Source organism: Halichoerus grypus, chromosome 5 (assembly GCF_964656455.1).
Source record: "Halichoerus grypus chromosome 5, mHalGry1.hap1.1, whole genome shotgun sequence".
NCBI lineage: Eukaryota > Metazoa > Chordata > Mammalia > Carnivora > Phocidae > Halichoerus > Halichoerus grypus.
Genome location: NC_135716.1, coordinates 167,298,683 through 167,322,155, shown reverse-complemented (window position 1 = coordinate 167,322,155; position 23,473 = coordinate 167,298,683). Strand labels below are relative to the sequence as shown.

The 23,473-nt window shown below is 57.1% G+C and overlaps 2 protein-coding genes across 7 annotated transcripts; both read left to right on the top strand.

Moving 5' to 3' along the window:
* The first annotated feature begins 526 nt into the window (after window positions 1-526).
* On the top strand, window positions 527-12,396 carry TMEM222 (transmembrane protein 222). 3 transcript variants are annotated; one of them, XR_013448314.1, is made up of 7 exons: window positions 527-765; window positions 6,735-6,819; window positions 8,046-8,077; window positions 9,606-9,702; window positions 9,787-9,917; window positions 11,077-11,254; window positions 12,337-12,396. XR_013448314.1 is itself a non-coding variant. In XM_036116464.2 (6 exons), exons 1-6 carry the CDS (start codon window positions 569-571, stop codon window positions 11,162-11,164), a joined length of 630 nt encoding a protein of 209 aa, XP_035972357.1. In that variant the 5' UTR covers window positions 528-568; the 3' UTR covers window positions 11,165-12,175. The 3 variants fall into 3 exon arrangements, 1 of the variants encoding a protein (XP_035972357.1); XR_004924834.2 differs by lacking the exon at window positions 12,337-12,396 and adding an exon at window positions 12,208-12,323; XM_036116464.2 differs by lacking the exon at window positions 12,337-12,396 and having other exon boundaries at window positions 528-765; window positions 11,077-12,175.
* SYTL1 (synaptotagmin like 1) lies at window positions 12,354-23,392 on the top strand. 4 transcript variants are annotated; one of them, XM_078073592.1, is made up of 15 exons: window positions 12,354-12,417; window positions 16,958-17,186; window positions 18,409-18,557; window positions 18,758-18,830; window positions 18,919-18,964; window positions 19,415-19,487; window positions 19,797-19,894; window positions 20,034-20,147; window positions 20,348-20,514; window positions 20,765-20,861; window positions 21,201-21,359; window positions 21,625-21,703; window positions 21,812-21,911; window positions 22,749-22,954; window positions 23,165-23,392. In XM_078073592.1, exons 2-15 carry the CDS (start codon window positions 16,996-16,998, stop codon window positions 23,302-23,304), a joined length of 1,692 nt encoding a protein of 563 aa, XP_077929718.1. In that variant the 5' UTR covers window positions 12,354-12,417; window positions 16,958-16,995; the 3' UTR covers window positions 23,305-23,392. The 4 variants fall into 4 exon arrangements, 3 of the variants coding, with proteins under 3 accessions (XP_077929718.1, XP_077929717.1, XP_035972356.1); XR_013448313.1 differs by lacking the exons at window positions 12,354-12,417; window positions 23,165-23,392 and adding exons at window positions 14,171-14,947; window positions 22,064-22,266 and having other exon boundaries at window positions 22,749-22,887; XM_036116463.2 differs by lacking the exon at window positions 12,354-12,417 and adding an exon at window positions 14,175-14,947.
* The last annotated feature ends 81 nt before the right edge of the window (window positions 23,393-23,473 follow it).

Genomic DNA, 23,473 nt, shown 5'->3' with positions numbered 1-23,473 from the left:
TCTCCGGGCAAGTCTCCCCTGCTTACACGCACAACACACAGCATTTTAGCCTGTCCCTCCTCTCCACTACCACTACCTCATGAGAGACCACAGGAGGGAAAGGACAAGGGACACAGACTTGGGTCTGAGTCGTGGCCACTCACCTCATCTCTTGAGCCTCAGTTTCTCACTTGTAACCTGGGGGACATACCTAAATTCGCATGTCGAACCAGTCTATGGGGATTAAAAACAATGTATGTCAAGTGCTTGGCACCTAGGAAGCGCTCAATAAATAGCGACTGTACAACACCTCTCGGGAGGCCTCAGCGTACTGAATTACGAAGTTCTCGGTCCATCTCTCGCGCTAGACTGCGCGCTGCCTGAGGGCATCCCTTCCTCAGCGCGGCCGTGCGGGCGCAAACACGCGGGGTCGGCCGGCGCCGAGGCAGGGGGCCAGGCAGGCCCGGCCCGGAGGGACGCGGCCCCAATTCCCGCGGGGAAGGCGAAGCCGGCGGACCCCACCTCCGGGAAGTGACGCCACGGGGCGAGCGGCGCTGGAGCAGGGGCCGGCCGGAGCGGGGCGCGCAGCATGGCGGAAGCGGAAGGGAGTTCGCCGCTCCTGTTGCCGCCGCCGCCACCGCCCCCGCCGGGGATGGCGGAAGTGGAGGCGCCGACGGCGGCCGAGACGGACAAGAAGCATTTCAGCGGCTCGGGCAGCAGCGCCATGGACGTGGACCGGAGCCGCTTTCCCTACTGCGTGGTGTGGACGCCCATCCCGGTGCTCACGTGAGTCTCCCCCGGCTTCCGCCCGGGGACGGGGAGAGTCGGGCGGCCCCGGGCCAGCCTCCGGCTTCGACGTGCTGCGAGCCCTTCCCTCGGGTCCGGCCCGCACCCCTCGCCCAGTCACCAGAACCCCGCCACCTACGCGGTGCCAATTTCTGCTGACGGATGGGACACGCTCCTCGCCCTCATGACACCTGGTCTAGTCAGGGAGAAAGACAGTTGTAGACCGGCGGAAAAGGTTCTGTGGCTGGGAAGCGCAGGACCTGTGGGCGAACGGAAGAGGGCCCCTCACCGGGTCTGAGGAGACCTCTTCATTCACTCAGGGCTTTATTCATTCATTGAGCAAATGCTTGCTGATCACGTCTGTACGCAGGACGGAGTCCAGAGGCGGGAGTGGGAGTGTGGCTGGGACCACACTGCCTCCTGCGATGTCAACATTGAAAAGGGCCCCAGGCATCTGGGAGTCCAACCCTTTGTCTCGTGGATGGTGAGGCTGGAGATCACACACTATTTCATTGTAAAGCGAATTTAGGTCCCAGGGTGTCTGCCTCCCAAAGCAGTGTTCCTTCCACGGCCTCGTCCTTTGTCAGGAGAGAGAGCAGGTGCTCCTGTAGTCCGGCCGCCTTTTAGGGAGGAGGAGCTCCTGGGTCAGGGAAGCTGGTTTGCTCTCCTGCTTCAGCCTTGACAACCCTCACAGTGCTGGACTATTGGCCAAGCTCTCTCACACCTGTTTTCTCTGAGTTTCACAGTCATTTTCTAAGGTAGGGATTTCTGAGATGATGAAGCTGAGCTTCCTCTGTACCATTAAAGGTCTTGGTCAGGTTCACACGCCAATGAGCAGAGGCATCCCAAACTCAGTCTTCTGACTCCATAGCATGCTCTCTTTTGACGACCTCCCCTCACCTGATGAGATAAATTTGTTCCCTCTGTCATAAACAGCCAAGTGGTGTGGAGAAAGGACCATCTTTTTGGCCTTACATGTTGATGATCCAAAAATGACTTTAATTTTTGTATTATGTTAAAATATACTTCACTTGCTTGTGTTTTCAAATATTTATGCACTTATTTAAAAGCATCCAAGTCTGAATCCTTTAAAAATAAAAATTTTAAGAAAGTGTGTTCATTCATTCATTCATTCAGTGTTCTTGTAACACATTTGCTAAGTGACTCCTTTGTGCCCAGAGGAGTTCTAAGTGATAAAGATATAAAGTGACAAATGAAGCAGATATCCTTGCTGTCACAGAGTTTAAATCCTGGTGAAAGGAGATCGACAGTAAACAAGTAAGCTAATAAGAGAACTTCTGATAGTGATTAGTGCTATGAAGAAAAAATGTTAAGGTGAGAATAACTGGAAGGGATAGTCAGGGAATGTATCGGTTTTACTAAAAACATGTCTCTTTCCTTAAGATCTCTTTGGTTTTTCCCTGTTCTCAGAAACACATTCATAGGGGCGCCTGGGTGGCTCAGTCGTTAAGTGTCTGCCTTCGGCTCAAGTCATGATCCCGGGGTCCTGGGATCGAGCCCCGCATCAGGCTTCCTGCTCGGCGGGAAGCCCGCTTCTCCTCCCACTCCCCCTGCTTGTGTTCCCTCTCTCGCTCTATCTCTCTGTCAAATAAATAAAATCTTAAAAAAAAAAAAACACATTCATAGAGTCCTCTGCTCTTCAGAGAGCTGATAGCAACATGAGGTGGAAGCACCATGATCCCCAGTCAACTGGGCCAGGAGCAGCTCACACCCCATTTCTGTTGGCATCTATGTGCATGTGTTCATAAGATAAATAAGCCGTAGCCCCCCTGTCAAACCTCCAGCAGGAAGGGGAGACAGATGAACTAACCATCGTAGTGCATCATGATGATTGCTGACCTAGAGTGCAGAGCTAGGAATAGATGTGGCACAAGGAACTGTCATCTGTCTTTGGAAAGGGGAGCAGAGAGGAGACAACTGAATCCAAAGATCTGTCCACCCCCTCAGAGATGTTGATAATTCTGCGTGAAAAGCCAGATAATAGCTACTGCTACTAATAAAAGCAGCTAAGATTGGATACGTACTCTGTTCTGGGCTCTATTCTAAACATTTTGTATTCATTATCTTATTCAGTCCTTATGTCAACCTAATGAAAATAGATACTGTCCTCCCCATTTTGTAGATGAGGAAATAAAGGCTTAGAAGCCAGCGTGGGGCTCTTTCCACTGAGACAGTCTACCTTACCAGGTAGAGCTCTCCAGGGAAGGAAGTAACTCCTTCCCTCCCTCCCTCCCTACCTACCTACCTTCCTTCCTTCCTTCCTTCTCTGAATAGTTATTGAGGATCTATTATGTACTAGGTCTGAGTAGACAGCAGTCCACAAAGCAGCTTTGGAGGTTGCCTTCATGGAGTTTCCAGACTGACAAATACTTGGAGAGTTTCTTCTCTGTGGCTTCCCTAGGCTCAGGGCTCTGCTGTTGTCTCCAGACTTTACTCTGATTTCCGGCACAGCTATGGTTTGTGGGTTACCGGTCAAACCCAGACCTTCTCCCAACAGATGAAAGGAACTGGGGTGGAGGCCGGGGGTGGGGGGCACGTGTTCTGAGATTAGGGTCTGAGAAGCCAGAGGAGCTACTTTCCCATAATTCTGAGTGCCCATCCTGTGGCCACTGTAGCTCTTTAGCAACTTTTTCTATGCCAGTCCAGCCAATTAGATAGCAAGTATTTATCGAACACCTCATGGTAACAACATTGAGCAACTACCAAATGCAAGGAAGTGTGTTAAGCTCTTTGCAAGCATAGCCTGTTTACTCCTCACAGTAGCCCCCACATTGAGGTAGTTATTACTATCCACATCTCACTGACAAAGTTGGGAATGAGTAACTTGCCCCAAACAAAGTCAAGACTCAACCCAGCCCTGACTTCAGAGCGTGACTCCACTCTTAAACTCAGGACATTCATTCATTAATCATTTATCAGTCAGTGAATTCTTAGCTCCAGCTGCATGCCAGGCACTGCTCTGGGGACTATAATAAATAAGAAAATCCCTGCTCTCTTGGAGTTTACATACTAGTGGGGAAAGACAGACAGTAACCATGTAAATAAACAGGATTAATTTCAGATAGTAGTTGATACTATGAAGAAATTAAAGCAGAGTAATGAGATCTGGGTTTCCTGGGTGGTGTGTGGCTACTCTAGAAGGCATGGTCTGGGAAGATGGACAGTTAAGCTGAGGCCTAAATGACGAGAAGCAGCCAGCTGTGTGAAGCTCTAGAGGAAGAGTGTTCCAGATGGATGCAAATGAAAAAGAGCATTGAGGTGGGAAGATTTGGTGTGTTTGAGGAATCAGAAGCAGGCAATGTAGCTAGAAAGAGGGGTGAGGTGATTTCGAGGGACAAGCAGGGCCAAACTGTTGGAAGGAGTTTTAAGTATATTTCAAGTGTAACCGGAAGCCAATGGGTGTGAAGCAAGGGAATGATGGAACCTGAATTATGTTCTCAAGAGACCACTCTGGCCACACCATCCTTTCAGATGCCTGGGCAGCAGACCTAGGAAGGCCTCTTTCCCATTGGTCATAGAACTACCCAGTGTTCCTTTTAAGGATCTTTTGAATCCATCTGCTTCTCACCACCTTACCACCAATACTGTAGTCAGGATCACCATCATCTCTTGCCAGTATTCCAGAATAGCCTCTGAACTGTCCACCCTCTTCCCTCCACTCTTGTCCCCTCACGTTCTCCAGACACATGCAGCCCTGGGCTGCTTCGGAGTTCTGCTTTCTGCCTGATGACATCGTGTCTTTTCACGGGTCAGGGTTAAAAGTTACCTCCTCTGTGAAGTTTTTGCTGACTTCTCCAGCCCCTAATGATCGCTTCCTTGAGCTGCACCTCTAGGTTTTGCCTCCCCCTCCCGAGCAGGGTGCAGCTTTGAAACCAGCAGTTGGCCACTGGCCCTGGAGTGAGTCCTTTTTCCCCCCCTCTGTGAGTCCTTAAACCGGATCAGTCTGTTCAGCACCTAGGCCCAGTAACGCCCTGGTTCTCACACTACAGACGGATCAGGGGTTTCTTTTTTTTTTTTTTTTTTAAGATTTTATTTATTTATTTGACAGAGAGGGAGACAGTGAGAGAGGGAACACAAGCAGGAGGAGAGGAAGAGGCAGGCTTCCCGCTGAGCAGGGAGCCCGATGCGGGACTCGATCCCAGGACCCTGGGATCACGACCTGAGCCGAAGGCAGATGCTTAACGACTGAGCCACCCAGGCGCCCCGGATCAGGGGTTTCTATATGTTTTGCATATTGGGGTCCAACTGAGATTTGATTTTTTAAAAATTTGGACTTTAAGTTCCTGGAATACACCGTGCTTTTGTCCTTATCATTATCCTTCTACCTACTGTTACTTCCTCATTTCCTCCATGCAGCCTTCCCTGAAATCCTTCCCTCCCACACAGATTGTTGTTTGTTTTTTTAAGATTTTATTTATTTATTTGACAGAGAGAGAGCGCGCAAGAGCACAAGCAGGGGGAGCGGCAGGCAGAGGGAGAGGGAAAAGCAGAGTCCCCGCTGAGCAGGGAACCTGATGCGGGACTCCATCCCAGGACCCTGGGATCATGACCAGAGCTGAAGGCAGATGCTTAACCGACTGAGCCACCCAGGCACCCCACAGATTGGTTTAAATGCCTCCCCCTCACTTTTTTTTTTTTAACTTTTTTACTGAGATATACACTGTAAAGTGGACAAATCTTAAGTATATGGCTCAGTGAATTTTTGCATATGTATATATACTCATGTCACCCAGGTGAAGATAGCATTTCCAGTACCTAAAGGGCTCCTTTGTGCCAGTTAATTCTGCCACAAAAATCACCCCTCTTTTGCCCTCGAGCACCATAGGTCAGTTTTACCTCTTCTTGTAGTTCATATAAGCAGAGTATTATGCATGGACTTTCGTGGAAGGTTTCTTTCACTGCCTAATGTCTGTGAGAATATGTGTTGTGTGTAGCAGAAGTGTGTTCTTTGTTCATTGTTACATACTATTTCATTACTATACCCTAATTTACTTATTCATTTTACTATTGTTGAACATATGGATTATTTCTAGTTTTTTTAAAGTCAGCATTATTGGGGCGCCTGGTGGCTCAGTCGTTAAGCGTCTGCCTTCGGCTTAGGTCATGATCCCAGGGTCCTGGGATCGAGCCCCGCATCGGGCTCCCTGCTCCACAGGAAGCCTGCTTCTCCCTCTTCTACTCCCCCCTGCTTGTGTTCCCTCTCACGCTGTGTCTCTCTCTCTCTCTCTGTCAAATAAATAAATAAAATCTTAAAAAAATAAAATAAAATAAATAAAGTCAGCTTTACTTGGGGGGTGGGATGGGGTGGGTTAAACAGGTGCGGGTATTGAGCAGGGCAGTTGTGATGAGCACCGGCAGTTGCATGTCAGTGATGAGTCACTAAATCCTGCACCTGAAACTGATATTGCACTGTATGTTAACTAGCTGGAATTTACATAAAAACTTCGGGGAAAATTCAACTTTATTGGGATGTAATATATATACAATAAAGTGCATACATTTTAAGTGTGCAGTTCAGTGAGTTTTGACAAATGTTTCCAGCTGTTGAACGAAGGTGCTGTGGGTTTTCTTGTACGTGGCATTGGCGGACATAATAAGCTTTGGTTTCTGTTGGGTGTACACTCTGAAGTGGGGTTGCTGAGGCATAGAGTAATTGCCAGTTTTTGAAGGCAATAGAAACAATTCCAGTTGCCCCCCATCCTCCCCACACCCCGTGTTACCATCCTTTGGGTTTAGCCATTCTGTGGGGTGCAGTGGTATTCCATTGTGCTGTTCATTTGCACTCGCCCCTCTTCTGTGCCTCCCCAGCCCCCCGGCCACCCTAATTGGCACTCATTGCATGACAGTATAGTCACATATTCTCACACTGGATGGAGTGTCCCCAGCGTCTGTCTAACCAGCCGAAAGACCCCCTAAGCTCTGCCCCTTCCCTGTCCCTTTTTTCACAGGTGGTTTTTCCCCATCATCGGCCACATGGGCATCTGCACATCCACAGGAGTCATTCGGGACTTTGCCGGCCCCTACTTTGTCTCGGTGAGTTCCCATTCTGCCCCTCTCTGGTGGGTTCCAAGGCTTCAGTGGAAGGCTGGCCTGTCTTGCCTGAGGCAACTTTCCAGTCTCCCCAAGGCCCGGGAGAATGCAGGTACCAGACAGAGCCCTGGCCCTCTGCTCTTCACCAGTGTTTGACCCCTATCCCCCTTCTCTTGCCTCCAGGACAGGCCAGGAGGGCAGTGTGGCCAGAAGGATTCTTAAGTAACTGACCCAGTCCTTTGCCCACCCCTGGGGTACCAAGACATGGGTAGGGGTTAGAGGCAAGAGTGGAGAGTCAGACCATCCAGGAACCACATCTCTGGACCTTCAGAAGGTGGGAGTCACAAGGTGGGGACACCGGGGAGGCTGATGTGGTTCCCTGGGTGTGGCCATAGAGAAGAGGGGATGGGGCTTATAGAATGAACCAGCTGTGTTCTTAGGTCTGTTTCCTGGGAAGTGCCCGAGATGGGTACAGTGGGCCTGCTCCAGACGAGCAGGCAGCGTCCTGCCCATTGCCAGGGTGCAGCTTCGTCTACATTAGAGGCTGGAATGAAGAGATGTGATGGTACCAGCCTAGTTATATTAATAGATGTCGTGACCATCTTAACATGACAGAGGTCTTTTACTCTTATGTGTTTTTATGGTAATTCATCTTTGACCAGCTCCGTCAGCTGGGTCTTCTTGATTCTGAACCCAGAATCTGCCCCTACCCTTATGTGGCAGGTCTAGGGCTTGGGTGAAACATGTCCCTCATCGGAAGCCTCTCCAGCCCCCTCCCTAACCCCCAGGCCTGCCCTGAATGATGCAGTCAGGCTGCAGTCCAGACACAGGGAAGAGCCCCGTGTGGGCCCTACTGTCGGGTCAGGAGGTCAGAGGGTGTTGTCATTTGTACCGCAAAGGAAACTGCCTCCCTGTGATCACTCAGAGATGGGCCAGAGAGGGTGAGAGAATTACCTGGGAGCCACACAGAGGGGCCTTTGTGGCTGGCACTCCAAGTCTTTGTTGTCCGGGTGCTGCGCTCCGAGCGCTCCGGCCGCACTGCTGCCTCCCCCCAGAAAAGCTGCTGCTGGCCCTTCAGATGCTGTGCCAGCCCCAGAGCAGGGCCCAGACCCCACTTCTGCCCACCTGACCTACCCCTTTCTTAGTCACTGCACTTCTACCACTGATCATGTCTGTCTGCCGGGCTAGATGTGGGTCCTCCACTGACTTCTGCTCTTGTCCTTCCACAGGAAGACAACATGGCCTTCGGGAAGCCTGCCAAGTAAGTGACGAGCACCCATGTGACTAGCCCTGGGGCCGGGCCTTCTGGGACACAGCGGGAGTCAGCACCCTGAGGATGGGATGAGGGGAAGGATAGCCAGGCTCCACCAGAGCATACAGCCCGTGCCAAGCATCTCCTGCACCTGTCCCTGGCTGCGTTTTTACCCACAGACCATCTAGACTTTGCCTCAGCTCTACGCGGTTGTATTCAGCTCCATTGGAAGGATGAGGAAAGAGAAGGGGCTGGTCATGATCACACAGGAAGTGGCAGAGCTGAGACTCACGCCTAGGTGTCTCATTCCAAAATCTAGATTCTTCTGCCCCTTGGGAGTGAACAAGTCATTTAAGATGTAAAGGAGGCACTGCTTGGAACTCGGTTGGAAAGTTCTGCTTCGAATAAAAGTAGTCAGGCCCTCTGGCACCTATTGCTATGTTTGGGTGTTTGGAATTTTTGGTCTTCGTTTTCTTTTTTCTTTTTTTTTTTTTTTAAATAACCTCTACACCCGACATGGGACTTGAACTCACAACCCCCAAGATCAAGAGTCGCATGCTCCACTAACTGAGCCAGCCAGGCACCCCTTCATTTTTTCTGTCTTGGGGGCCCATTCAGCTGTGGGCCTGGTGACAGTGTCTCAGTCATCAGTATGCTTAGAAGAGCCCCTGTGGTCTGAGGCTGCCCCGGCTAAGTCAGGCCCCAGGGAGGGGCTGGTAGCCCGCACAGCAGGGCACTGGCTCCCCAAGCCCTGCTGACTTCCACAGGCAGGTGGAAATGTGGGCCAGGGATGTCTGGGCTGGATGTCTGCGCCAGGCTGCTTTTCGGGGTTAGTTTTAAGGGCACCCGTTTCCAGGCAGGAGCCCCTGCGCAGCCCCAGTTCAGGCCCCACCTCTAGGCTCCTCCACCAAGCCGTTGCCCACGGGGCAGCCAGAGGGCGCCCTGCCCTCCCAGCATTCCCGGCTGGAGCCCCTCAGGGCGCTCCGCTGTCTGGCACAGCTGCTCTCACCCAGCTTGAGGTCTGTGAGCTTTTACCTCCACAGACTCTTCTCCGACTCACCCCAGGCTCCCGAGTGGGAGAGGGAGGGACAGAGAGCATGCTGCTTGTGAATAAACTCAGGGTGACATTCAAGTCCCCCAGCACGCGGCCCCGCCTGCATCTCCTGACTCTGTCCCTCCCTCTGACTCCTGCAGCAGTGCCCAGTCTCTTAACTCCCGGTGCAGGCCGCACGGGTGTGTGCCTCTCCCTCTGCTCGTGCTCTGCCCTCTGCTGTGCACGGCCAACCCCTCTTCCTTCACACTAGACGCAGATGTCACCCCAGAATGCCTCTCATAGCCCCCAAATGAGTTAGTCCCTACCTTCCCCAGCGTCCACAGGGCACTGGGCATGTCACACCGTGTTCCCGGTGTCCACTGTGTGGCTCTTGCCCTGGACTTGCCTCACCCCTGCAGCCTCCGCACCCACAGGACCCTGCACAGAGCAGGCGTCAGGAACATTTGTGAGGCTGAGTGACCAGAACCCCCTCTCTCCTCCCAGGTACTGGAAGCTGGACCCTGCTCAGGTGTATGCTAGCGGGCCCAATGCGTGGGACACCGCTGTGCACGACGCCTCTGAGGAGTACAAGCACCGCATGGTAGGTGGGCTGCTCCTGACAGCAGGACCCGGGCTGGGAGGTCCCCCGCAGCCCTGCCTGACCCAGCCCTTCCCGCATCTCTAGCACAATCTCTGCTGTGACAACTGCCACTCACATGTGGCGTTGGCCTTGAACCTGATGCGCTATAACAACAGCACCAACTGGAACATGGTGACGCTCTGCTTCTTCTGCCTGCTCTATGGGAAGTACGTCAGGTGAGCCGTCCACCCGCTGCTCACCCTGGGGCCGCTCTCTCCCAAGGATCCCGTCAGGGCCGTTTGTGGAGTCCTGCAGCCAACAGGGACAAAGCAGATGCTGGTTGGAGCCATGAAGGTTCTAGAGTAACTAGCTGAGTTCCTGGTGGAGAGGAAGGTGGCTGTGCTGAAGTCTGGCTCCACCTGGGTCCAAGCCCAGGTCTATGTGATCTCAGCCACCTGCCTTGGCCTTTCTAAGCGGCGACTGCCCTTGGGAAAATGGAGGTTATGATTCTGGCTCCTCAGAGAGGCTGTGAGCCCACAGAGCCCTGTGCTCAGGTCAGGTGAACACGAAGCCCCTCAGAGGAGGGAGAGGTAACTGCCCCACAGGATTCCTTCCCACCCTCCCTCATCAGAGGCAGGGTTCTGGGCAGGGGGGCCTCAGTGATGGCCTGGGGGGACCTTTGAAGCCACAGCCTCAACCTGTAAGGTCAAAGGCATTATTCCAATTCTCAGGTAAAGGGAGCTCAGAGAGGTTGAGTGACGCACCCACCTGGGAGCCAGCACGCACCTGGTCCCACTTGGCCGCCTCTCCAGGCTTCCCGCTAGCTGCATGCATCATTAAGAGCTTCTGAAAAAGAGACTCTAGGGGTCTTTTTTTTTTTTTAAGTCCAAAAGTCCTTTAGAGGTCCCCAGAGAAGACCATAACTGTGGTCACAGAGGGACTGAGGTGGAGCCCTGACCCCCAACCCCTCAGCTCCAGCCACATCATTGCGCTAACTCTTGCTGAACCCTGCCCTCCCAGTGGGCCTCATTAGAGGGCAGCCTGGCTTCCACACTGAGACTGAAGACCCCCCAGAGAGAGGTGATTATAGATGGAGCACTGAGACCCGGAGAGGGTGGACACATCTCTTGTACCTGCCCAGTGAGGTGTCAGATGTCTGCCAGGAACCTGGAACGGCCCCTGCCCGGGACTGTAATTGGTGGCCCTGCATAGTCGGTGTCGAGCCAGGCTGGGCCCATTCCCTTGACTGACCGAGTGTGGGGGTGAGGGAGTGGTTCCAGGAGCTTCCTTAGGGGCAGTAGCCCCATCTGGGCCGGTGGGCAAACATGGCTCTGTGAAGCACGCCCCACTCACCAGGCCCTTCCCACTCAGACTCCTCTCTCTCCTCTCTATCAGTGTCGGGGCCTTCGTGAAGACCTGGCTGCCCTTCGTCCTCCTCCTGGGCATCATCCTGACTGTCAGCCTCGTCTTCAACCTTCGGTGATGGCTGCCTCGTGGCCCTGAACCCACCAGGTTCCTGAGGAGGCAGTCGCCACCCCTTTTGGTTCCAGATTCTTTCTTCTCACCCCAAAAGGCAGGGATGGGTTTGCTGGTTTTGACCCAGGGGTCTGGGCTAGATGGGATGGAACAAGGGCTGAAGATGAGCATGGGGCGGGGGTGTTTGCTTGTTGTGTCTCACAGGTCACTAAGAAGCTCCCTGTCCCCTCCTTCCCAGGCTTGTGACCCCCGCCCTTGAGGCGCCCTCTTTGTTCATCTGTTGGAAAGGCCTTAGCTTCCCTCTGTAGCGCTGCCCCAGCCATTGCCTGCTGGGCTCCCTCTGCCTCAGCCCAGTGCCCGGCGGGGAAGGGGAGCACATCTGGACCACTGGACAAGGCAGCCCAGGGGCCAGAGCTGGATTTGGAGCGCATCCGCCTGCCAGGGCTCTGGTCCCAGGGTGGGTGGAGTACACTAAGAAGCCTCCATAAACTAAGCTGCCCTGGGCCCTTCACCACTAGCCTCTAGAATGTTCTAGTAGGGCTGGATGGGCCCCCGATCAGATGTCTGCACGAAGCTGCATTAGGGGCGGTTTGTGCCCCATCTCCTGGTGTCCTCCAGTCCATGCAGCCCCCGCTTCCTCCTCTCCCTGGGCTCCCCAGCACGTGAGCCCATCTCCCCCTGCAGTTGGGGACCGGGCCGGGGCTCCCCCAGCCAGTCTGGGGAGATGAGTGATGCTGACATGCCCAGAGTGACCCCCTGCAGACCAGAGCAGTGTAAACAGGCTTGGCTCCAGCCCCAGGTGCGGGCCTCACACCGGCACGCAGGTGACGGCGCCCCGTGGGTCCAGGACGCCGGGGGCCATCAGAGCAGCCAGCACCGTCGGGGAGCTGTGTCCTCCCACCTGCCACAGCCCCCCTTAACTTCACGTTGTGGGAAGGACGTGTGCTGCCCCTCACTCCTGCTCTGCAGATTCCTTGCGAGGGGCTCCCTGGGCAGGGCAATAAAGGGTTTGACTCCAGACGGTGTCTTGTCCTTGTTTTCTCCCTTCAGTGGCCCCTCGCCCCTTCAGCTCGTTTCTTCTTGCTGCCCTGGCGGGGGCTCTGATTGCCAAGGCCATGGTTGAGTCCTCGTCCAGTGCCTACCGCGGGCAGAGCTTACAGGGACGTCTGCCTCCCTCAGGTACCTCCTGCCCCAGGCCCAGGTCATGGGAGCTCCCCACGCCTCCAGATCCACCATCCCAGAGCCTTCTCCTCACGGCAAGTGAGTACGAAACCCTCCCATACTCCCTGTTGGGAAGCACTGGCAGTAGCATTGGGAGGTGGAGCTGTGCAGACCAGCGCCTTGGACCTGTCCCCTCAACCAGGGCTGCACAGCCTGGGATAGCCAAGAGGATCACCGCAGCCCCTGACCTCTGCCATATCCATCGGTCATATTGCCAGGTTTCTCTTGCTGACCCCCAGTAATCAGGTCACTGCCCTGCTCTCCAGCAAGACGGCAGAACTTGCTCGTTTCTGGTCCTTTGCTTTCCACCTGTTGAAAAAGTAGTCCTCCTTTCCAAGACTTGGCTTCAAAGCCTCTTCCTTGGTGACGTCTTTCCTAACCTTGCTCTATGGCGTGTGTCGTTTTAGTTGAACTAGCAAAGGATTTGGTCTCTGAATCCTGAGGGCCTTTTGTGTTCATCCTGACAGCTGCCTTGAGCACAGCCCTGGCTGGCCCCCGGGGCCCTGGAGGGGTCTATCAGCTCATCCCAGACCCTGCAGAGCTGGGTTTTCTCCAGGGCAAGACAGAGGAGCCCCCTCCCTTCTTCATAGCAATTCCATTTTCAAAAATCCCTTTAGCATATTGGGATCCATCGGAGGGTCGTTTGCGGGGAGAAGGAGTTCCAGTATGGAGGACAACCACAGCAGGATGGACAGACAAAAGTAGTAAGGCCTGCTCCCGCCCAGCAGAACTTTAAATTAGCCTTGGGGAAACAGGACATGAAGAGGTGGCTGAATGCTTACTGTGTGCTAGGCCTCGTAATGAAGTGTCATTTATCCTCACCACAGCCCAGTGAGGCCGGTGCTGTCGTCCCCATTTTACAGATGAAGTGAGCACAGAGGGCTAAAGTGGTTTGTTCAAGGGCACAGAGGTAGGAAGAGTGGAACCACGTTCAAGCCCAGTAGCCTACTTCCTCAGAACCACCCTGTGGCTGGAGCACAAGGGGTAAAGCAGGGAGGGGCTGTTCTCCAAAGGACTGGCTACTGTGACCAAAGAGAAGGGAGAATGGATGCTGGAGGCAAGCCAGGGGACACTCCTAGCAGCAGTCCCAGGAGATAGCTGCCGTCGCTGCCCTTGTTTTATAAAGGCAGAGGGTGAGGCTTACAGAGTTTGTCACTGATCCAAGTCCGCGGGGGACCGTGTGGCAGAGCCAGAAATTTAAGCCCGACCTGTTGGCCTCCAGGCCCCTGCCTCTTCACCTAAGCGCAGTGACAGCCTGGAGGCAGGGGAGCCTGAGGAGGGGCAGTGGCAAGTGGGGAGAGCACTCCTGCGGCTGGGGACTGGGGAGCACCAACGGAAGCAGAGTCTTTGGGTAAGGATGTGGGAGACAAGGACGTCAGAGCCACACTTACGGGCGTGGGGGTCTGGGGGTCAGGCTGAGGAGTAGGGCGGCCCAAGAGTTAGTCAAAGTGTCTAAGGGAGGCTGGGCTGGTTGGGAGCACTTTTGTGAACGAGCCAGAGGGTCACCCTGTGTCTGCCGGCACCTTCCAGAGCTGAGGAATGACGGATAAAAGTAGGGCACCGAAAGGCCCCCTGACAGCCTTGCATAGGCAGGACTAGAGGGGCTGAATGGAGGCCAGGAGACAGGGAGGTGGAGGGTTCCAGAAGAGGTTGGGCCGGTCCTGACACCTGGGCAGTGGGGGAGCAGCAGCGATGGGGGACAGCTGGGGACGGGAGGGGGGCAGTCTGGGTGCTGGCAGCAGGCAGCAGGCGGCCGGGGGGTGTTCACAACGGCGGGAACTTGGAAATAAGAGATTTGGTTGGGGGTGGAGGATGCAGAGTTAGGGGACAGCGCAGGTGGGCTGGGGCCAGCGCTGCCAGGGAGGCACATGTGGACAGGGACGGGCAGTGGTTGTCAAAATGGACTGTTGGAGAGGGGCCACCTGGTACCTTCTCTGTGCTGGCCGGGCACTTTCTGGTCCCTTGGAGTACGCTCTTCACACCTCCACCCATAGTTTGCATAGGAGGAAATTGCAGCTCAGCATGGTTGAGACACCTGCTTAAGATCACACGGTGGCAGAGGAGGAACTCTACTGGGGTCCTCTGACTGAAGTCTGTAATCCTTCCTTGACCCTGCTTCTTAGAAAGATTTCTAACCTTGCTTTCAAAGCAAGTTCTTATCAGTAACTCAGCAGGCCTGGTGGGGCGGCCGCCCATCCGACAGATGAGGCCACCGAGGCTCTGAGGGGTTGGTGCCTGCCCAGCTCACAGGAGGTACAGAATAAGTCTGCAGGGGAGCTGGGGCCAAGCCCCAGGTGTCTCCCACCCACCAGATCAGCTCCGGGTTCTCTGAAAGCTGCGGCTTGGGTGCGCCCGCAGGGTGCCAGGAGTCCAGGCCCGGTTTTGCATCAGGCCCTGCTCAGAAGGTGTTTCCTCCTTCTCGGGGCAGCTCCTCCGGGCTGCTGGTTGAGTCAGCCTTAGTCCCTCTCTGCTCTGCTCCCCAAGTTCAGCTTGGAAACTCGGCTGCCAGGAGTGCAGGAGAGCCCAGGTCACCCTGCGAAGGTGTCTGACCCATCCTGGACCCCTACAGGTAACACACCTCAGGGCCAGGGTTCCCTGCCAGTGTCCCAAGGAGCAGACACTGCCACCTGGTATCCTGGGTGCCCTCTGGGGCCTTGGGGGTCGGGGGAGAGGGGAGTGGGTCTGGGACTGGAACATATTGACCAATGGGTCTGTCCCATAGTATTGAACCGGAGTGGGGAGGACCGGACACTGGATTCTGCCTCTAGAAGGAGAGGAACTATAGGGAGGGGGTGCTGCTGGGGACCCTAGGCTCAGATGCCCACAGCGCAGCCCAGGCGGACCTGCAGGACATCCTCCACCACTATACTCCTACACACGCCCCCCCCCGGGGTCCCCGGGGCCCCAGAGCACACAGCACGACACAGCCCAGACACACATCCAGCAGAGGAAGAAGGACACAGGGCACATACCACACCGTGCTGTCACCCAGCAAGTCACTGAACACAGACAACTGTCACCCACGCGGCGTCACGTCGTGACATGGGGCACCGACACACAGGCAGGGATACAATATTCACACCCACAAAACAAACAGCCTCAGAGACTCCACCGGGTGCAGAGCTGTGGGCCGTACTGAGACTCGCAAGGGCACAACATCACACAGGCGGGGGCCCCGGGCCACAGAAGAGCCCCCCGCCGTGCGTGTGCAGCACCCAGCACTTGGAACGCAGCAGATGTTCGGGAAGTCTTGCTAATACGGGGCACACGGGCATTCACACAGGATTATACACAGTACTCTGTAAAGACAGCAACCCCAAGCCCGCGGGTTGGGGGGCAGCACGGGGAGAAGGCGCTCTCGGGCTTGGGCACTGACTCAGCAGCGGGCACAAGCCAGGACTCGCCTGCCAGAGAACCCTCTTCCCATCTCAGGCCTGCCTGGTGCCCTGACCCGGCCTGGGAGGGGATGGGAGGGGCAGCAGGGGAGGAGAGACGGCCCAGGGGGCTCAGGCCATGCCTCCGCTCTGGCCACGGCTCAGTCACGGGCCCCTTGCCACGTCCACATGCCCCTCGGAGCTGGGCAAATGTTTTCCTTCCGGAGTCACCGTGGTACCTGAGCAGCCTGAGCCGCTTTGCAGCACTGGGCCTCCACCGCCAGATCCAGGTCCTGGGCCAGGGGAAGGGGGAGCATCCATGTGGCCAGAGCGGAGGGGCCCAGGGGCTGCAGGCAAGAGGGCAGGGCTGGTAGCAGGGGCATCCCTGGCTGGAGGCCTCAGCGGGAGTGGGTACGGTGGTTACCTCAGTGGGGAGGAAGCGGGGGTGTGGGCAGGGGGGGAGGTTGCCTCAGACAGGAAGGCCAAATGGGCCAGCGCAGGGTGGAGGTGAAGGGTGGAGGGAGGGAACCCATATTGGGAGGTTCCCAGGGAGGGGGCGGTGAGCAGATAGGTGTGTGTGCCTTGTGTCTGGGCGTGTGTGTGTGTGTGTGTGCCTTCCCCATGTGTGTACAGGGGTATGTCTGCATTCAATTCAACTTCGACCAACTGTCTGTTGTGGGCAACGTATGGGCTTTTGGGGTGAGGCCCTGTCCCTGTCTTCAGGGAGCTCACAATCCAGTTGGTGGAGGGGCAATGTGTGTGCAAAAGTCAGTGTGATTTGTGTGTATCTCGGGTCATGTTTTTGCCCCGAGTTATACATTCTGTGGGGCCTCGTGTGCAGGTTTCAGAACATGTCAGGCACATCCCCTGGGGTGGGCATGGGTCTGGGACTAAGACCGCATAGGGTCCTTGGTGGGGGATGGGGGCGCATGCGTCTATCTCTGCAGGTATCGGTGCACCCGTGTGATCAGGTGGCCATCTCACTGTGGGTGCACGTCTTCAAGTGTGTCCGTATATCCGTGAGCCAGTGTGTGCACGGGTCCGTGGGTCCATGGGTGTATCTCATGCCACCTTGAGCTCAGCCTTCCTGGAGTCATACGGTGCCCACCACCTGGGCATATATTTGGGCAGAAAAGAGCAGCCAGCTCCAGGATGTGCCCTGTATTTGGGCAGGGCTTGACCTGCCCCCTTGATCCGCCCCCCAGGTCGACACGTGTGCCCAGCTGGGGCACTGCCCCAGCTGATGCCCCAGAGGGGCCACCCATCTCAAGTGGGGCTCCGGGCCCTGCCCAGCCTCCTCATGGCGCACGAGCCACAGCCTGAGGCTGATGGATTGTTGGACCTCAGCTTCCTGACAGACGAGGAGCAGGAGGCCATTGCCAACGTCCTGAAGCGAGATGCCCGCCTTCGCCAGTTGGAGGAGGGCCGGGTCAGGTGAGGCAGGGCAGGGGAGCCTGGGAGGATGGGGCCTCGGGCACTGGGAGCCCAATTGCGCCTCTGCTGCCTCCCGATGTGTGGCCTGTCAGATATCTGGGTGGTTCCTGTTTTTGCCCATTGGTCACCTCCGCCCTTTACCAGCGGAGCTCTCCACCTCACCCAAGGTGGCTGCACCAGCTCCCTGACCAGCCTTCCTGCCTCCAGGCTTGCCCTCTCTGACCCACTGGTCATGCTGCAGCTGGAGCTCCCCAGATCTGTCCTTAATATCCCCTGCTGAAGGGCGCCTGGGTGGCTTAGTCGTTAAGTGTCTGCCTTCGGCTCAGGTCATGATCCCAGGGTCCTGGGATCGAGTCCCGCATCGGGCTCCCTGCTTGGCGGGAAGCCTGCTTCTCCCTCTCCCACTCCCTCTGCTTGTGTTCCTGCTCTCGCTATCTCTCTCTCTGTCAAATAAATAAATAGAATCTGTAAAAAAAAAAAAATATCCCCTGCCGAAAATGCCCATGGTTCCTTAGCACCTCGTGTCAGGGGCAAGCTCCTAAGTGCGGTCCGCAAAGCCTCCCTGATTAGTCCCTGCCAGCCTCCCCGGTCTCATCCTCCACCAGTAACCCCCGCCCCTGACGCACATACCCACAGTGTCCACTGGAGCCACTCAAGGGCTTCAGAGTCCCTGAACACACCCTTCACTTCTATGCTGTTCCTTCTTCCTGGAAGAGCACAGTGGCTGAGGAGCATGGGACTTACAAGTAGTGTTTGGGGACAGACAGACACCTCTTAGCTATGTAACCTTGGGCAACTCACCTGACCTCCCCAGCACCACTCTCCTCATCTGTAAAATGGGGCTAAGGAGCACTAGCTCATAGAATTAGGAGGAGGGATTATGCACAGTAGTCACTTAATGAATAATAATCATTCTCCTTCTCTGCCTGGAGAACTTCAATTTGTCCCCCAAGAAGCAATTCAAATGTCACCTCCTCTGGGAAGCCCTCCTAGATTCCCACAGGTAAAGCTGGCTCTTCTCACATCCATCATGGCACCCACCTCATTATAGTGTACTTGTCTATTCTGGATCCAGTTTCCCCATCAACCTGAGCTCCTTGATCCAGAGTCAGGATTGAGTCTGATTTGCTGCTGTGTCCCTGGCCCCAGGTACGGGGCCTGGCACAGAGTGGGTGGCAGGAATGTTGGTTGGGTGACAGCCACGCCCTCCCCCATCCTCCAGCAAGCTTCGGGCCTCGCTGGCAGACCCTGGGCAGCTGAAGATCCTCACGGGAGACTGGTTCCAGGAAGCACGCTCACAACGGCACCACCATGCCCACCTTGGCTCTGATCTTGTCCGAGCCTCTATCCGCAGAAAGAAGAGCTCCATGGGTAAGAGGAGATCCCCTGGGGTCAGGCTGGCTTCATACAGCCCAGGGCACTGGGTGTGCATGGACAGGAAGAGAGGGCCCCTGGTACTCTGTGTCTTTGGGTGGGCACCACCCCTCCACGAGCTCCGGGAGGTGAGTGAGCATCTCCAAAGGCCAGACTTCCTGAGACCAAGGTTCACAGAACTTCTCACCTGGCCACAGGAGACCAGGCTCCAGGCAGCGATGGGGAGGCTGAAGCTGCTGAGAAAGAAGCTGAAGAGGAGCTGGAGCCCAGGTGAGGAGGCCTGGCAGGGAGGGGAGGGAGGGTGTCTACCAGTCCCCTGGGGGCCTATCCCCTGACAATCACCTCTCCCTTCTCTTAGGCTCCCCATGGACAAGGCACCCCAAGAGATGCTCAGCAAGGCTGAGGTGAGTCATGAGTGACTGAATGAGCTAAGGAATGAGCCTATAATGCCCCTGAAGCGGAGGTGGGATGTGAGACTCAGGAGACCCAGGTCTGGGCTGCGTCACCCTTCTCTGTCAAATGGGGATATGGACCTGGCCTCTAAGGGAATCTCAGAATCTGGCTCTTAGGGGTGGTGGGGGACTGAGCTGGGTGAGGTTCAGGACTCAAATACCACTGTCTGCCACCACTGGGACCCTGGGAGTCAGGCAGGGCAGGCCCTGACTCGGGAGGGGGTGTGCCCTGCAGGGCTCACTGGTCCTGCAGCTCCTTAGCTGGTTGCCAGCCCCGCCTCCAGGGCTGTGCTAAATCCATCTGGGGTAGCCAGCTGGAGCCTCTGGCCTCTGACCCCACTGTGACCTTTGACTCCTTCATCATTAGTCCCCACTGTGACCTCTACCCCTTGCTTCTTTCAGAAACCTGATTTCCCCTCACCATATGTCCCCCTAAAGGCTTCAGATCATGAGGAAGAGCCCCAGGCCCAGGAAGGTGAGTGGGTGTAAGTTGGGGACCCCAGAAAGGTTTTGGGGGCCAGAGGCGTCTCTAAGTGACCCCAACCACCTGTGTTCACCTTCCTTCACCTTCTAACTCTCTCCTTGATGCATGAGTATGCGCGCGCGTGTGTGTACGTGTACGTGTGTGTGTGTGTGTGTGTGTGTGTGTGTGTGTAGTCTCAGGGGCTTCCCACAGCACTGGGGCCTGAATCTGCAGGTCCCCGGGGTGGCAAACCAGTCCCTCCAAATTTGCTTAGGGGCAGGCGGGAGAGGGCCACGCTCAGTAGCTTCTGCCCCATCCCAGCCCCGGGATCCGGGGACTCGCAGGTCTTTGCAGAGGAGGCGGACCCGGAGCCGGAGCCGCGGTCGCGGGGAGCGGTGTCGCCGCCACCCCCAGCCCAGGTAGGCGGGAGCGGCCCGCGGCTGCTCCCAAGACCCGGAGCGGATTCTGGGCGGGGAGTGCCCCTACCCCGGGCTGAGAGCCGTCGAGGGAGGGGCTGGGAAGGAGAGGACGGCCCGTCACTTCCCCCCACCTCCCCAGACCCAGACGGCGCCCGAGATCCTGGAGAACGGGGAGGAGGCTCCGGGGCCCGGCCCCTCACTCGACCGCATGCTCAGCAGCAGCTCCTCGGTGTCCAGCCTCAACTCCTCCACGGTGAGGGGTGAGGGCTAGGGCCTGGGGACGGAGGAGATGGGTGGGGGATGCTTACCCCCCGCCCCCGCCGGCCTTATCCCCGCGCGGAGCCCCGGCCTGACCCCTCCCTTGCCCCCTGATCTGAGCACCTCCCCTCCCCCCCACCCCCGGCCCGGACCTGAGCCCTGCACCCCCGCCCTGACCTCCACCCCCGCCCGCAGCTGAGCGGCAGCCAGCTGAGCCTGTCTGGGGAGGCCGAGGCGGGCGCGGTGCAGGTGCGCGGCTCGGTGCACTTCGCGCTGCGCTACGAGCCGGGCACCGCCGACCTGCGCGTGCACGTGATCCAGTGCCAGGGCCTGGCGGCCGCGCGACGCCACCGCTCCGACCCGTGAGTGCCCGACCCGCTCTCACCGCCCCACCCCAGCACCCTTCTTGGCCTGTCTTCCTGGTCTTCAAAATGGGAATATCAACGTCCTTGGGAGGCGTGGGGATTGAGTGAGAAAACTCCTGGGAAGCCCTGCACGGGAAGCTGTGCTCTGGGCTGGGGCTGGGGAGGCCCCCGGGGGCTGGGGAGGTAGGAGCTGGGAGGGCCCTCCCCCCATTAAGCTCGGGTCCTCCCCTGGCCTCCCACGCTCCAGCTACGTCAAAAGCTACCTCCTCCCGGATAAGCAGAGCAAGCGCAAGACGGCGGTGAGGAAACGGAATCTGAACCCGGTCTTCAACGAGACTCTGAGGGTGAGGCTGCGATGACCGGGCGGCCCCCCATTAATGAACGGGACGCCCCTTCCTGCGGGGGTCGGCTGGCAGGGGCAGCCAGAGTATGGTCGTTGCCAGTCGCTCCGATCCTCCGTTGTGCGGGAGGAACGGCCGGGAGGCCCTCCGTCCATGCGTTCTCCTGTGGGTCAGTGTAGTGCTGGGCATGGCGCTAGTCCAGACCCCCATGAAGGCCCTTCGGGGCCCCCCCGGATTCCCTCGTGCAAGGAGCGCGGTAGGACAAGCCCCCGTCCACACTCCCGCAGCGCTGAAGCTCGGGCCAGCCGCCGTGGTCCGTTAAAGCGCCCCTCCTGTCCCCAGTACTCCGTCCCGCAGGCCGAGCTCCGGGGCCGCGTGCTGAGCCTGTCCGTGTGGCACCACGAAAGGCTGGGTCGCAACATCTTTCTGGGCGAAGTCGAAGTGCCTCTCGCCACGTGGGACTGGGACTCTGAGCCCACGTGGCTCCCCCTGCAGCCCCGGGTGAGGCAGCCCGTCCGAGTGGGGAGACCCCTCGGCGCAGGTGTCCCGCCCGCACCCCACCGCGCTTTCCCCCAGCCCCCTCAGACTCCGCCTTCGGCCGAGCCTCCCCTCCGCCTCGCAACCGTACTGCCCCCGCGGCCGGTTTGGTCCTCCGAGCTAGCCGCGCCCCATCGGAGTCTGGAGACCCCACCCCTTTGACGGCGCGTTTCCCTGGGACCTGCTCCCGCCCCTGACCCGGCCGCCTCTCTCCTCTCGCCTCTCGCAGGTCCCGCTCTCTCCCGACCACCTCCCCAGCCGCGGGCTGCTCTCCCTGTCCCTCAAGTACGTCCCCGCCGGCTCCGAGGGTGAGTGACCGCCCCGCGAGAGGCCACGCTGGACGGGCCCTGGGAGGAGGGGGCCATCGGTCCCGCGAGGGCGTGGGGCGGCGGGGCCTGAGCTGAGCCTCTCCGCAGGCGCGGGACTGCCCCCCAGCGGGGAGCTGCACTTCTGGGTGAAGGAGGCTCAGGACATCGTGCCGCTGCGCTCAGGAACCCTGGATACCTACGTACAGTGGTGAGGGGCATCGGGACCTCCCGGCTTCCCTTCCTACCCTGCCCCCCCCCCCACCGCCAACACGCTCTGGAGCTCCCACCTCCGATAAACCCCTCCTAATCAACCACCCTTGATCCCCCCCCCCCCAAGTCTGATCTTTGACCACTGTGCAGGGGTGAAGGGGACAACTTGAGCAAAAGCCTGGAGTCAGGAAAGTTAAAGACATCCTTGAGGAGCTGCATTTCAGAGTGACAAGCCATAGGACTTGGAGAGCTGAGGCTGGGACCTGGGAGGTCACAGGGGCTCTTCCATGAAAAGAGCTGGAAGGCCAGGCTGTGGGGCTTGGCCCTGAACTTGCAGTTCAGTGGTTTTCAAAGTAAGCTCTGGGGGACCTCTAGGGGTGCCTCCAGGTGCTACCCCACACTCAGAGAGTGAAATGAAGTTAGAGGGATCAGGTTTTAAATTCCCAGCCCTGATTCCACACACAGACATTGTTTTGCTTTTACTTCTGAGTAATATTTTATCTTGCAGAAAGGGTTCTGAGGCTTTAAAAAGTTTGGAAACTACTTCTGGGGGCAACAGGGAGCCAATGAAGGTCATTGTACAGGGAAGTAGCAGAACTGTATTTCAGAGACATTACTCTGGGGTCCTGTGAATAAGAGTTGTAACTTTAAAAACAAGAGGACTGAGAGGTGGCTGGCCCAAAGGTCCACGAGTGGTGAAGGTCTGAGGCCAGGTCCCAGGTGGGAGCCAGAGGGCATGGACATTGTGAGGGAGAATGAGTAGGATTTGGTGACTGGTTGGTTCTGGGGGGTGTGAGGGGATAGCCACTTGATTGCCAGCTCACCTCCCCCACAGTTCAGTGCTGCCTGATGACAGCCGGGCCAGCCGCCAACGGACAAGGGTGGTACGACGCAGCCTCAGCCCTGTGTTCAACCACACCATGGTTTACGATGGCTTCGGGCCTGCTGACCTGCGCCAGGCCTGTGCTGAGCTCTCCCTCTGGGACCATGGGGCCCTGGCCAGCCGCCAGCTGGGGGGCACACGCCTCAGCCTGGGCACCGGTGAGTGGGGCAGGGCCCTGGGAGACCTGATGCTGAGAGACAGGGGCTCAGTGTGTGGCCTTGGGCGGGCACTTCTCCGCCCTTTCCGGAGCTTTGGTGCCCACTGAGAACTGGGAGTGGCACTGTATAATCTGGGACCCGGCGGGTATTCCTTGGGACCTAGGGTGTCCAGTGTGACCATGCCCTTCACCCCTGTCTGCACATGTCCAGGCAGCAGCTACGGGCTCCAGGTGCCCTGGATGGACTCCACACCGGAGGAAAAGCAGCTGTGGCAGACACTCCTGGAGCGACCGTGTGAGTGGGTGGATGGCCTTCTGCCCCTCAGAACCAACCTGGTCCCCAGGACATAGCTGCCCTACAAGCCCCACCAAACTCCTCTCTGAACCCGATCTCTGGGCCTGCCCTTGGCTAAAACCAATAAAGTCTATTCTAAGGGCAGCAACGGGCTGATGTCTGTTTCTGGGCGGCGAGGGTGATGGCAGGAAAGGCTGAGGGAAGTGAAGGGAACAGGTGAAGGAA

What these genes read in the sequence shown, in the direction of transcription:
- TMEM222 (XM_036116464.2), top strand. Translation starts at nt 569, where the DNA reads ATGGCGGAAGCGGAAGGGAGTTCGCCGCTCCTGTTGCCGCCGCCGCCA. An exon ending in ACGCCCATCCCGGTGCTCAC is followed by an intron (nt 766 to 6,734) that starts GTGAGTCTCCCC and finishes CTTTTTTCACAG; the next exon opens with GTGGTTTTTCCCCATCATCG. An exon ending in CTCTATGGGAAGTACGTCAG is followed by an intron (nt 9,918 to 11,076) that starts GTGAGCCGTCCA and finishes CCTCTCTATCAG; the next exon opens with TGTCGGGGCCTTCGTGAAGA.
- SYTL1 (XM_078073592.1), top strand. Translation starts at nt 16,996, where the DNA reads ATGCCCCAGAGGGGCCACCCATCTCAAGTGGGGCTCCGGGCCCTGCCC. An exon ending in CGCCGCCACCCCCAGCCCAG is followed by an intron (nt 19,895 to 20,033) that starts GTAGGCGGGAGC and finishes CCACCTCCCCAG; the next exon opens with ACCCAGACGGCGCCCGAGAT. An exon ending in CGACGCCACCGCTCCGACCC is followed by an intron (nt 20,515 to 20,764) that starts GTGAGTGCCCGA and finishes CCCACGCTCCAG; the next exon opens with CTACGTCAAAAGCTACCTCC.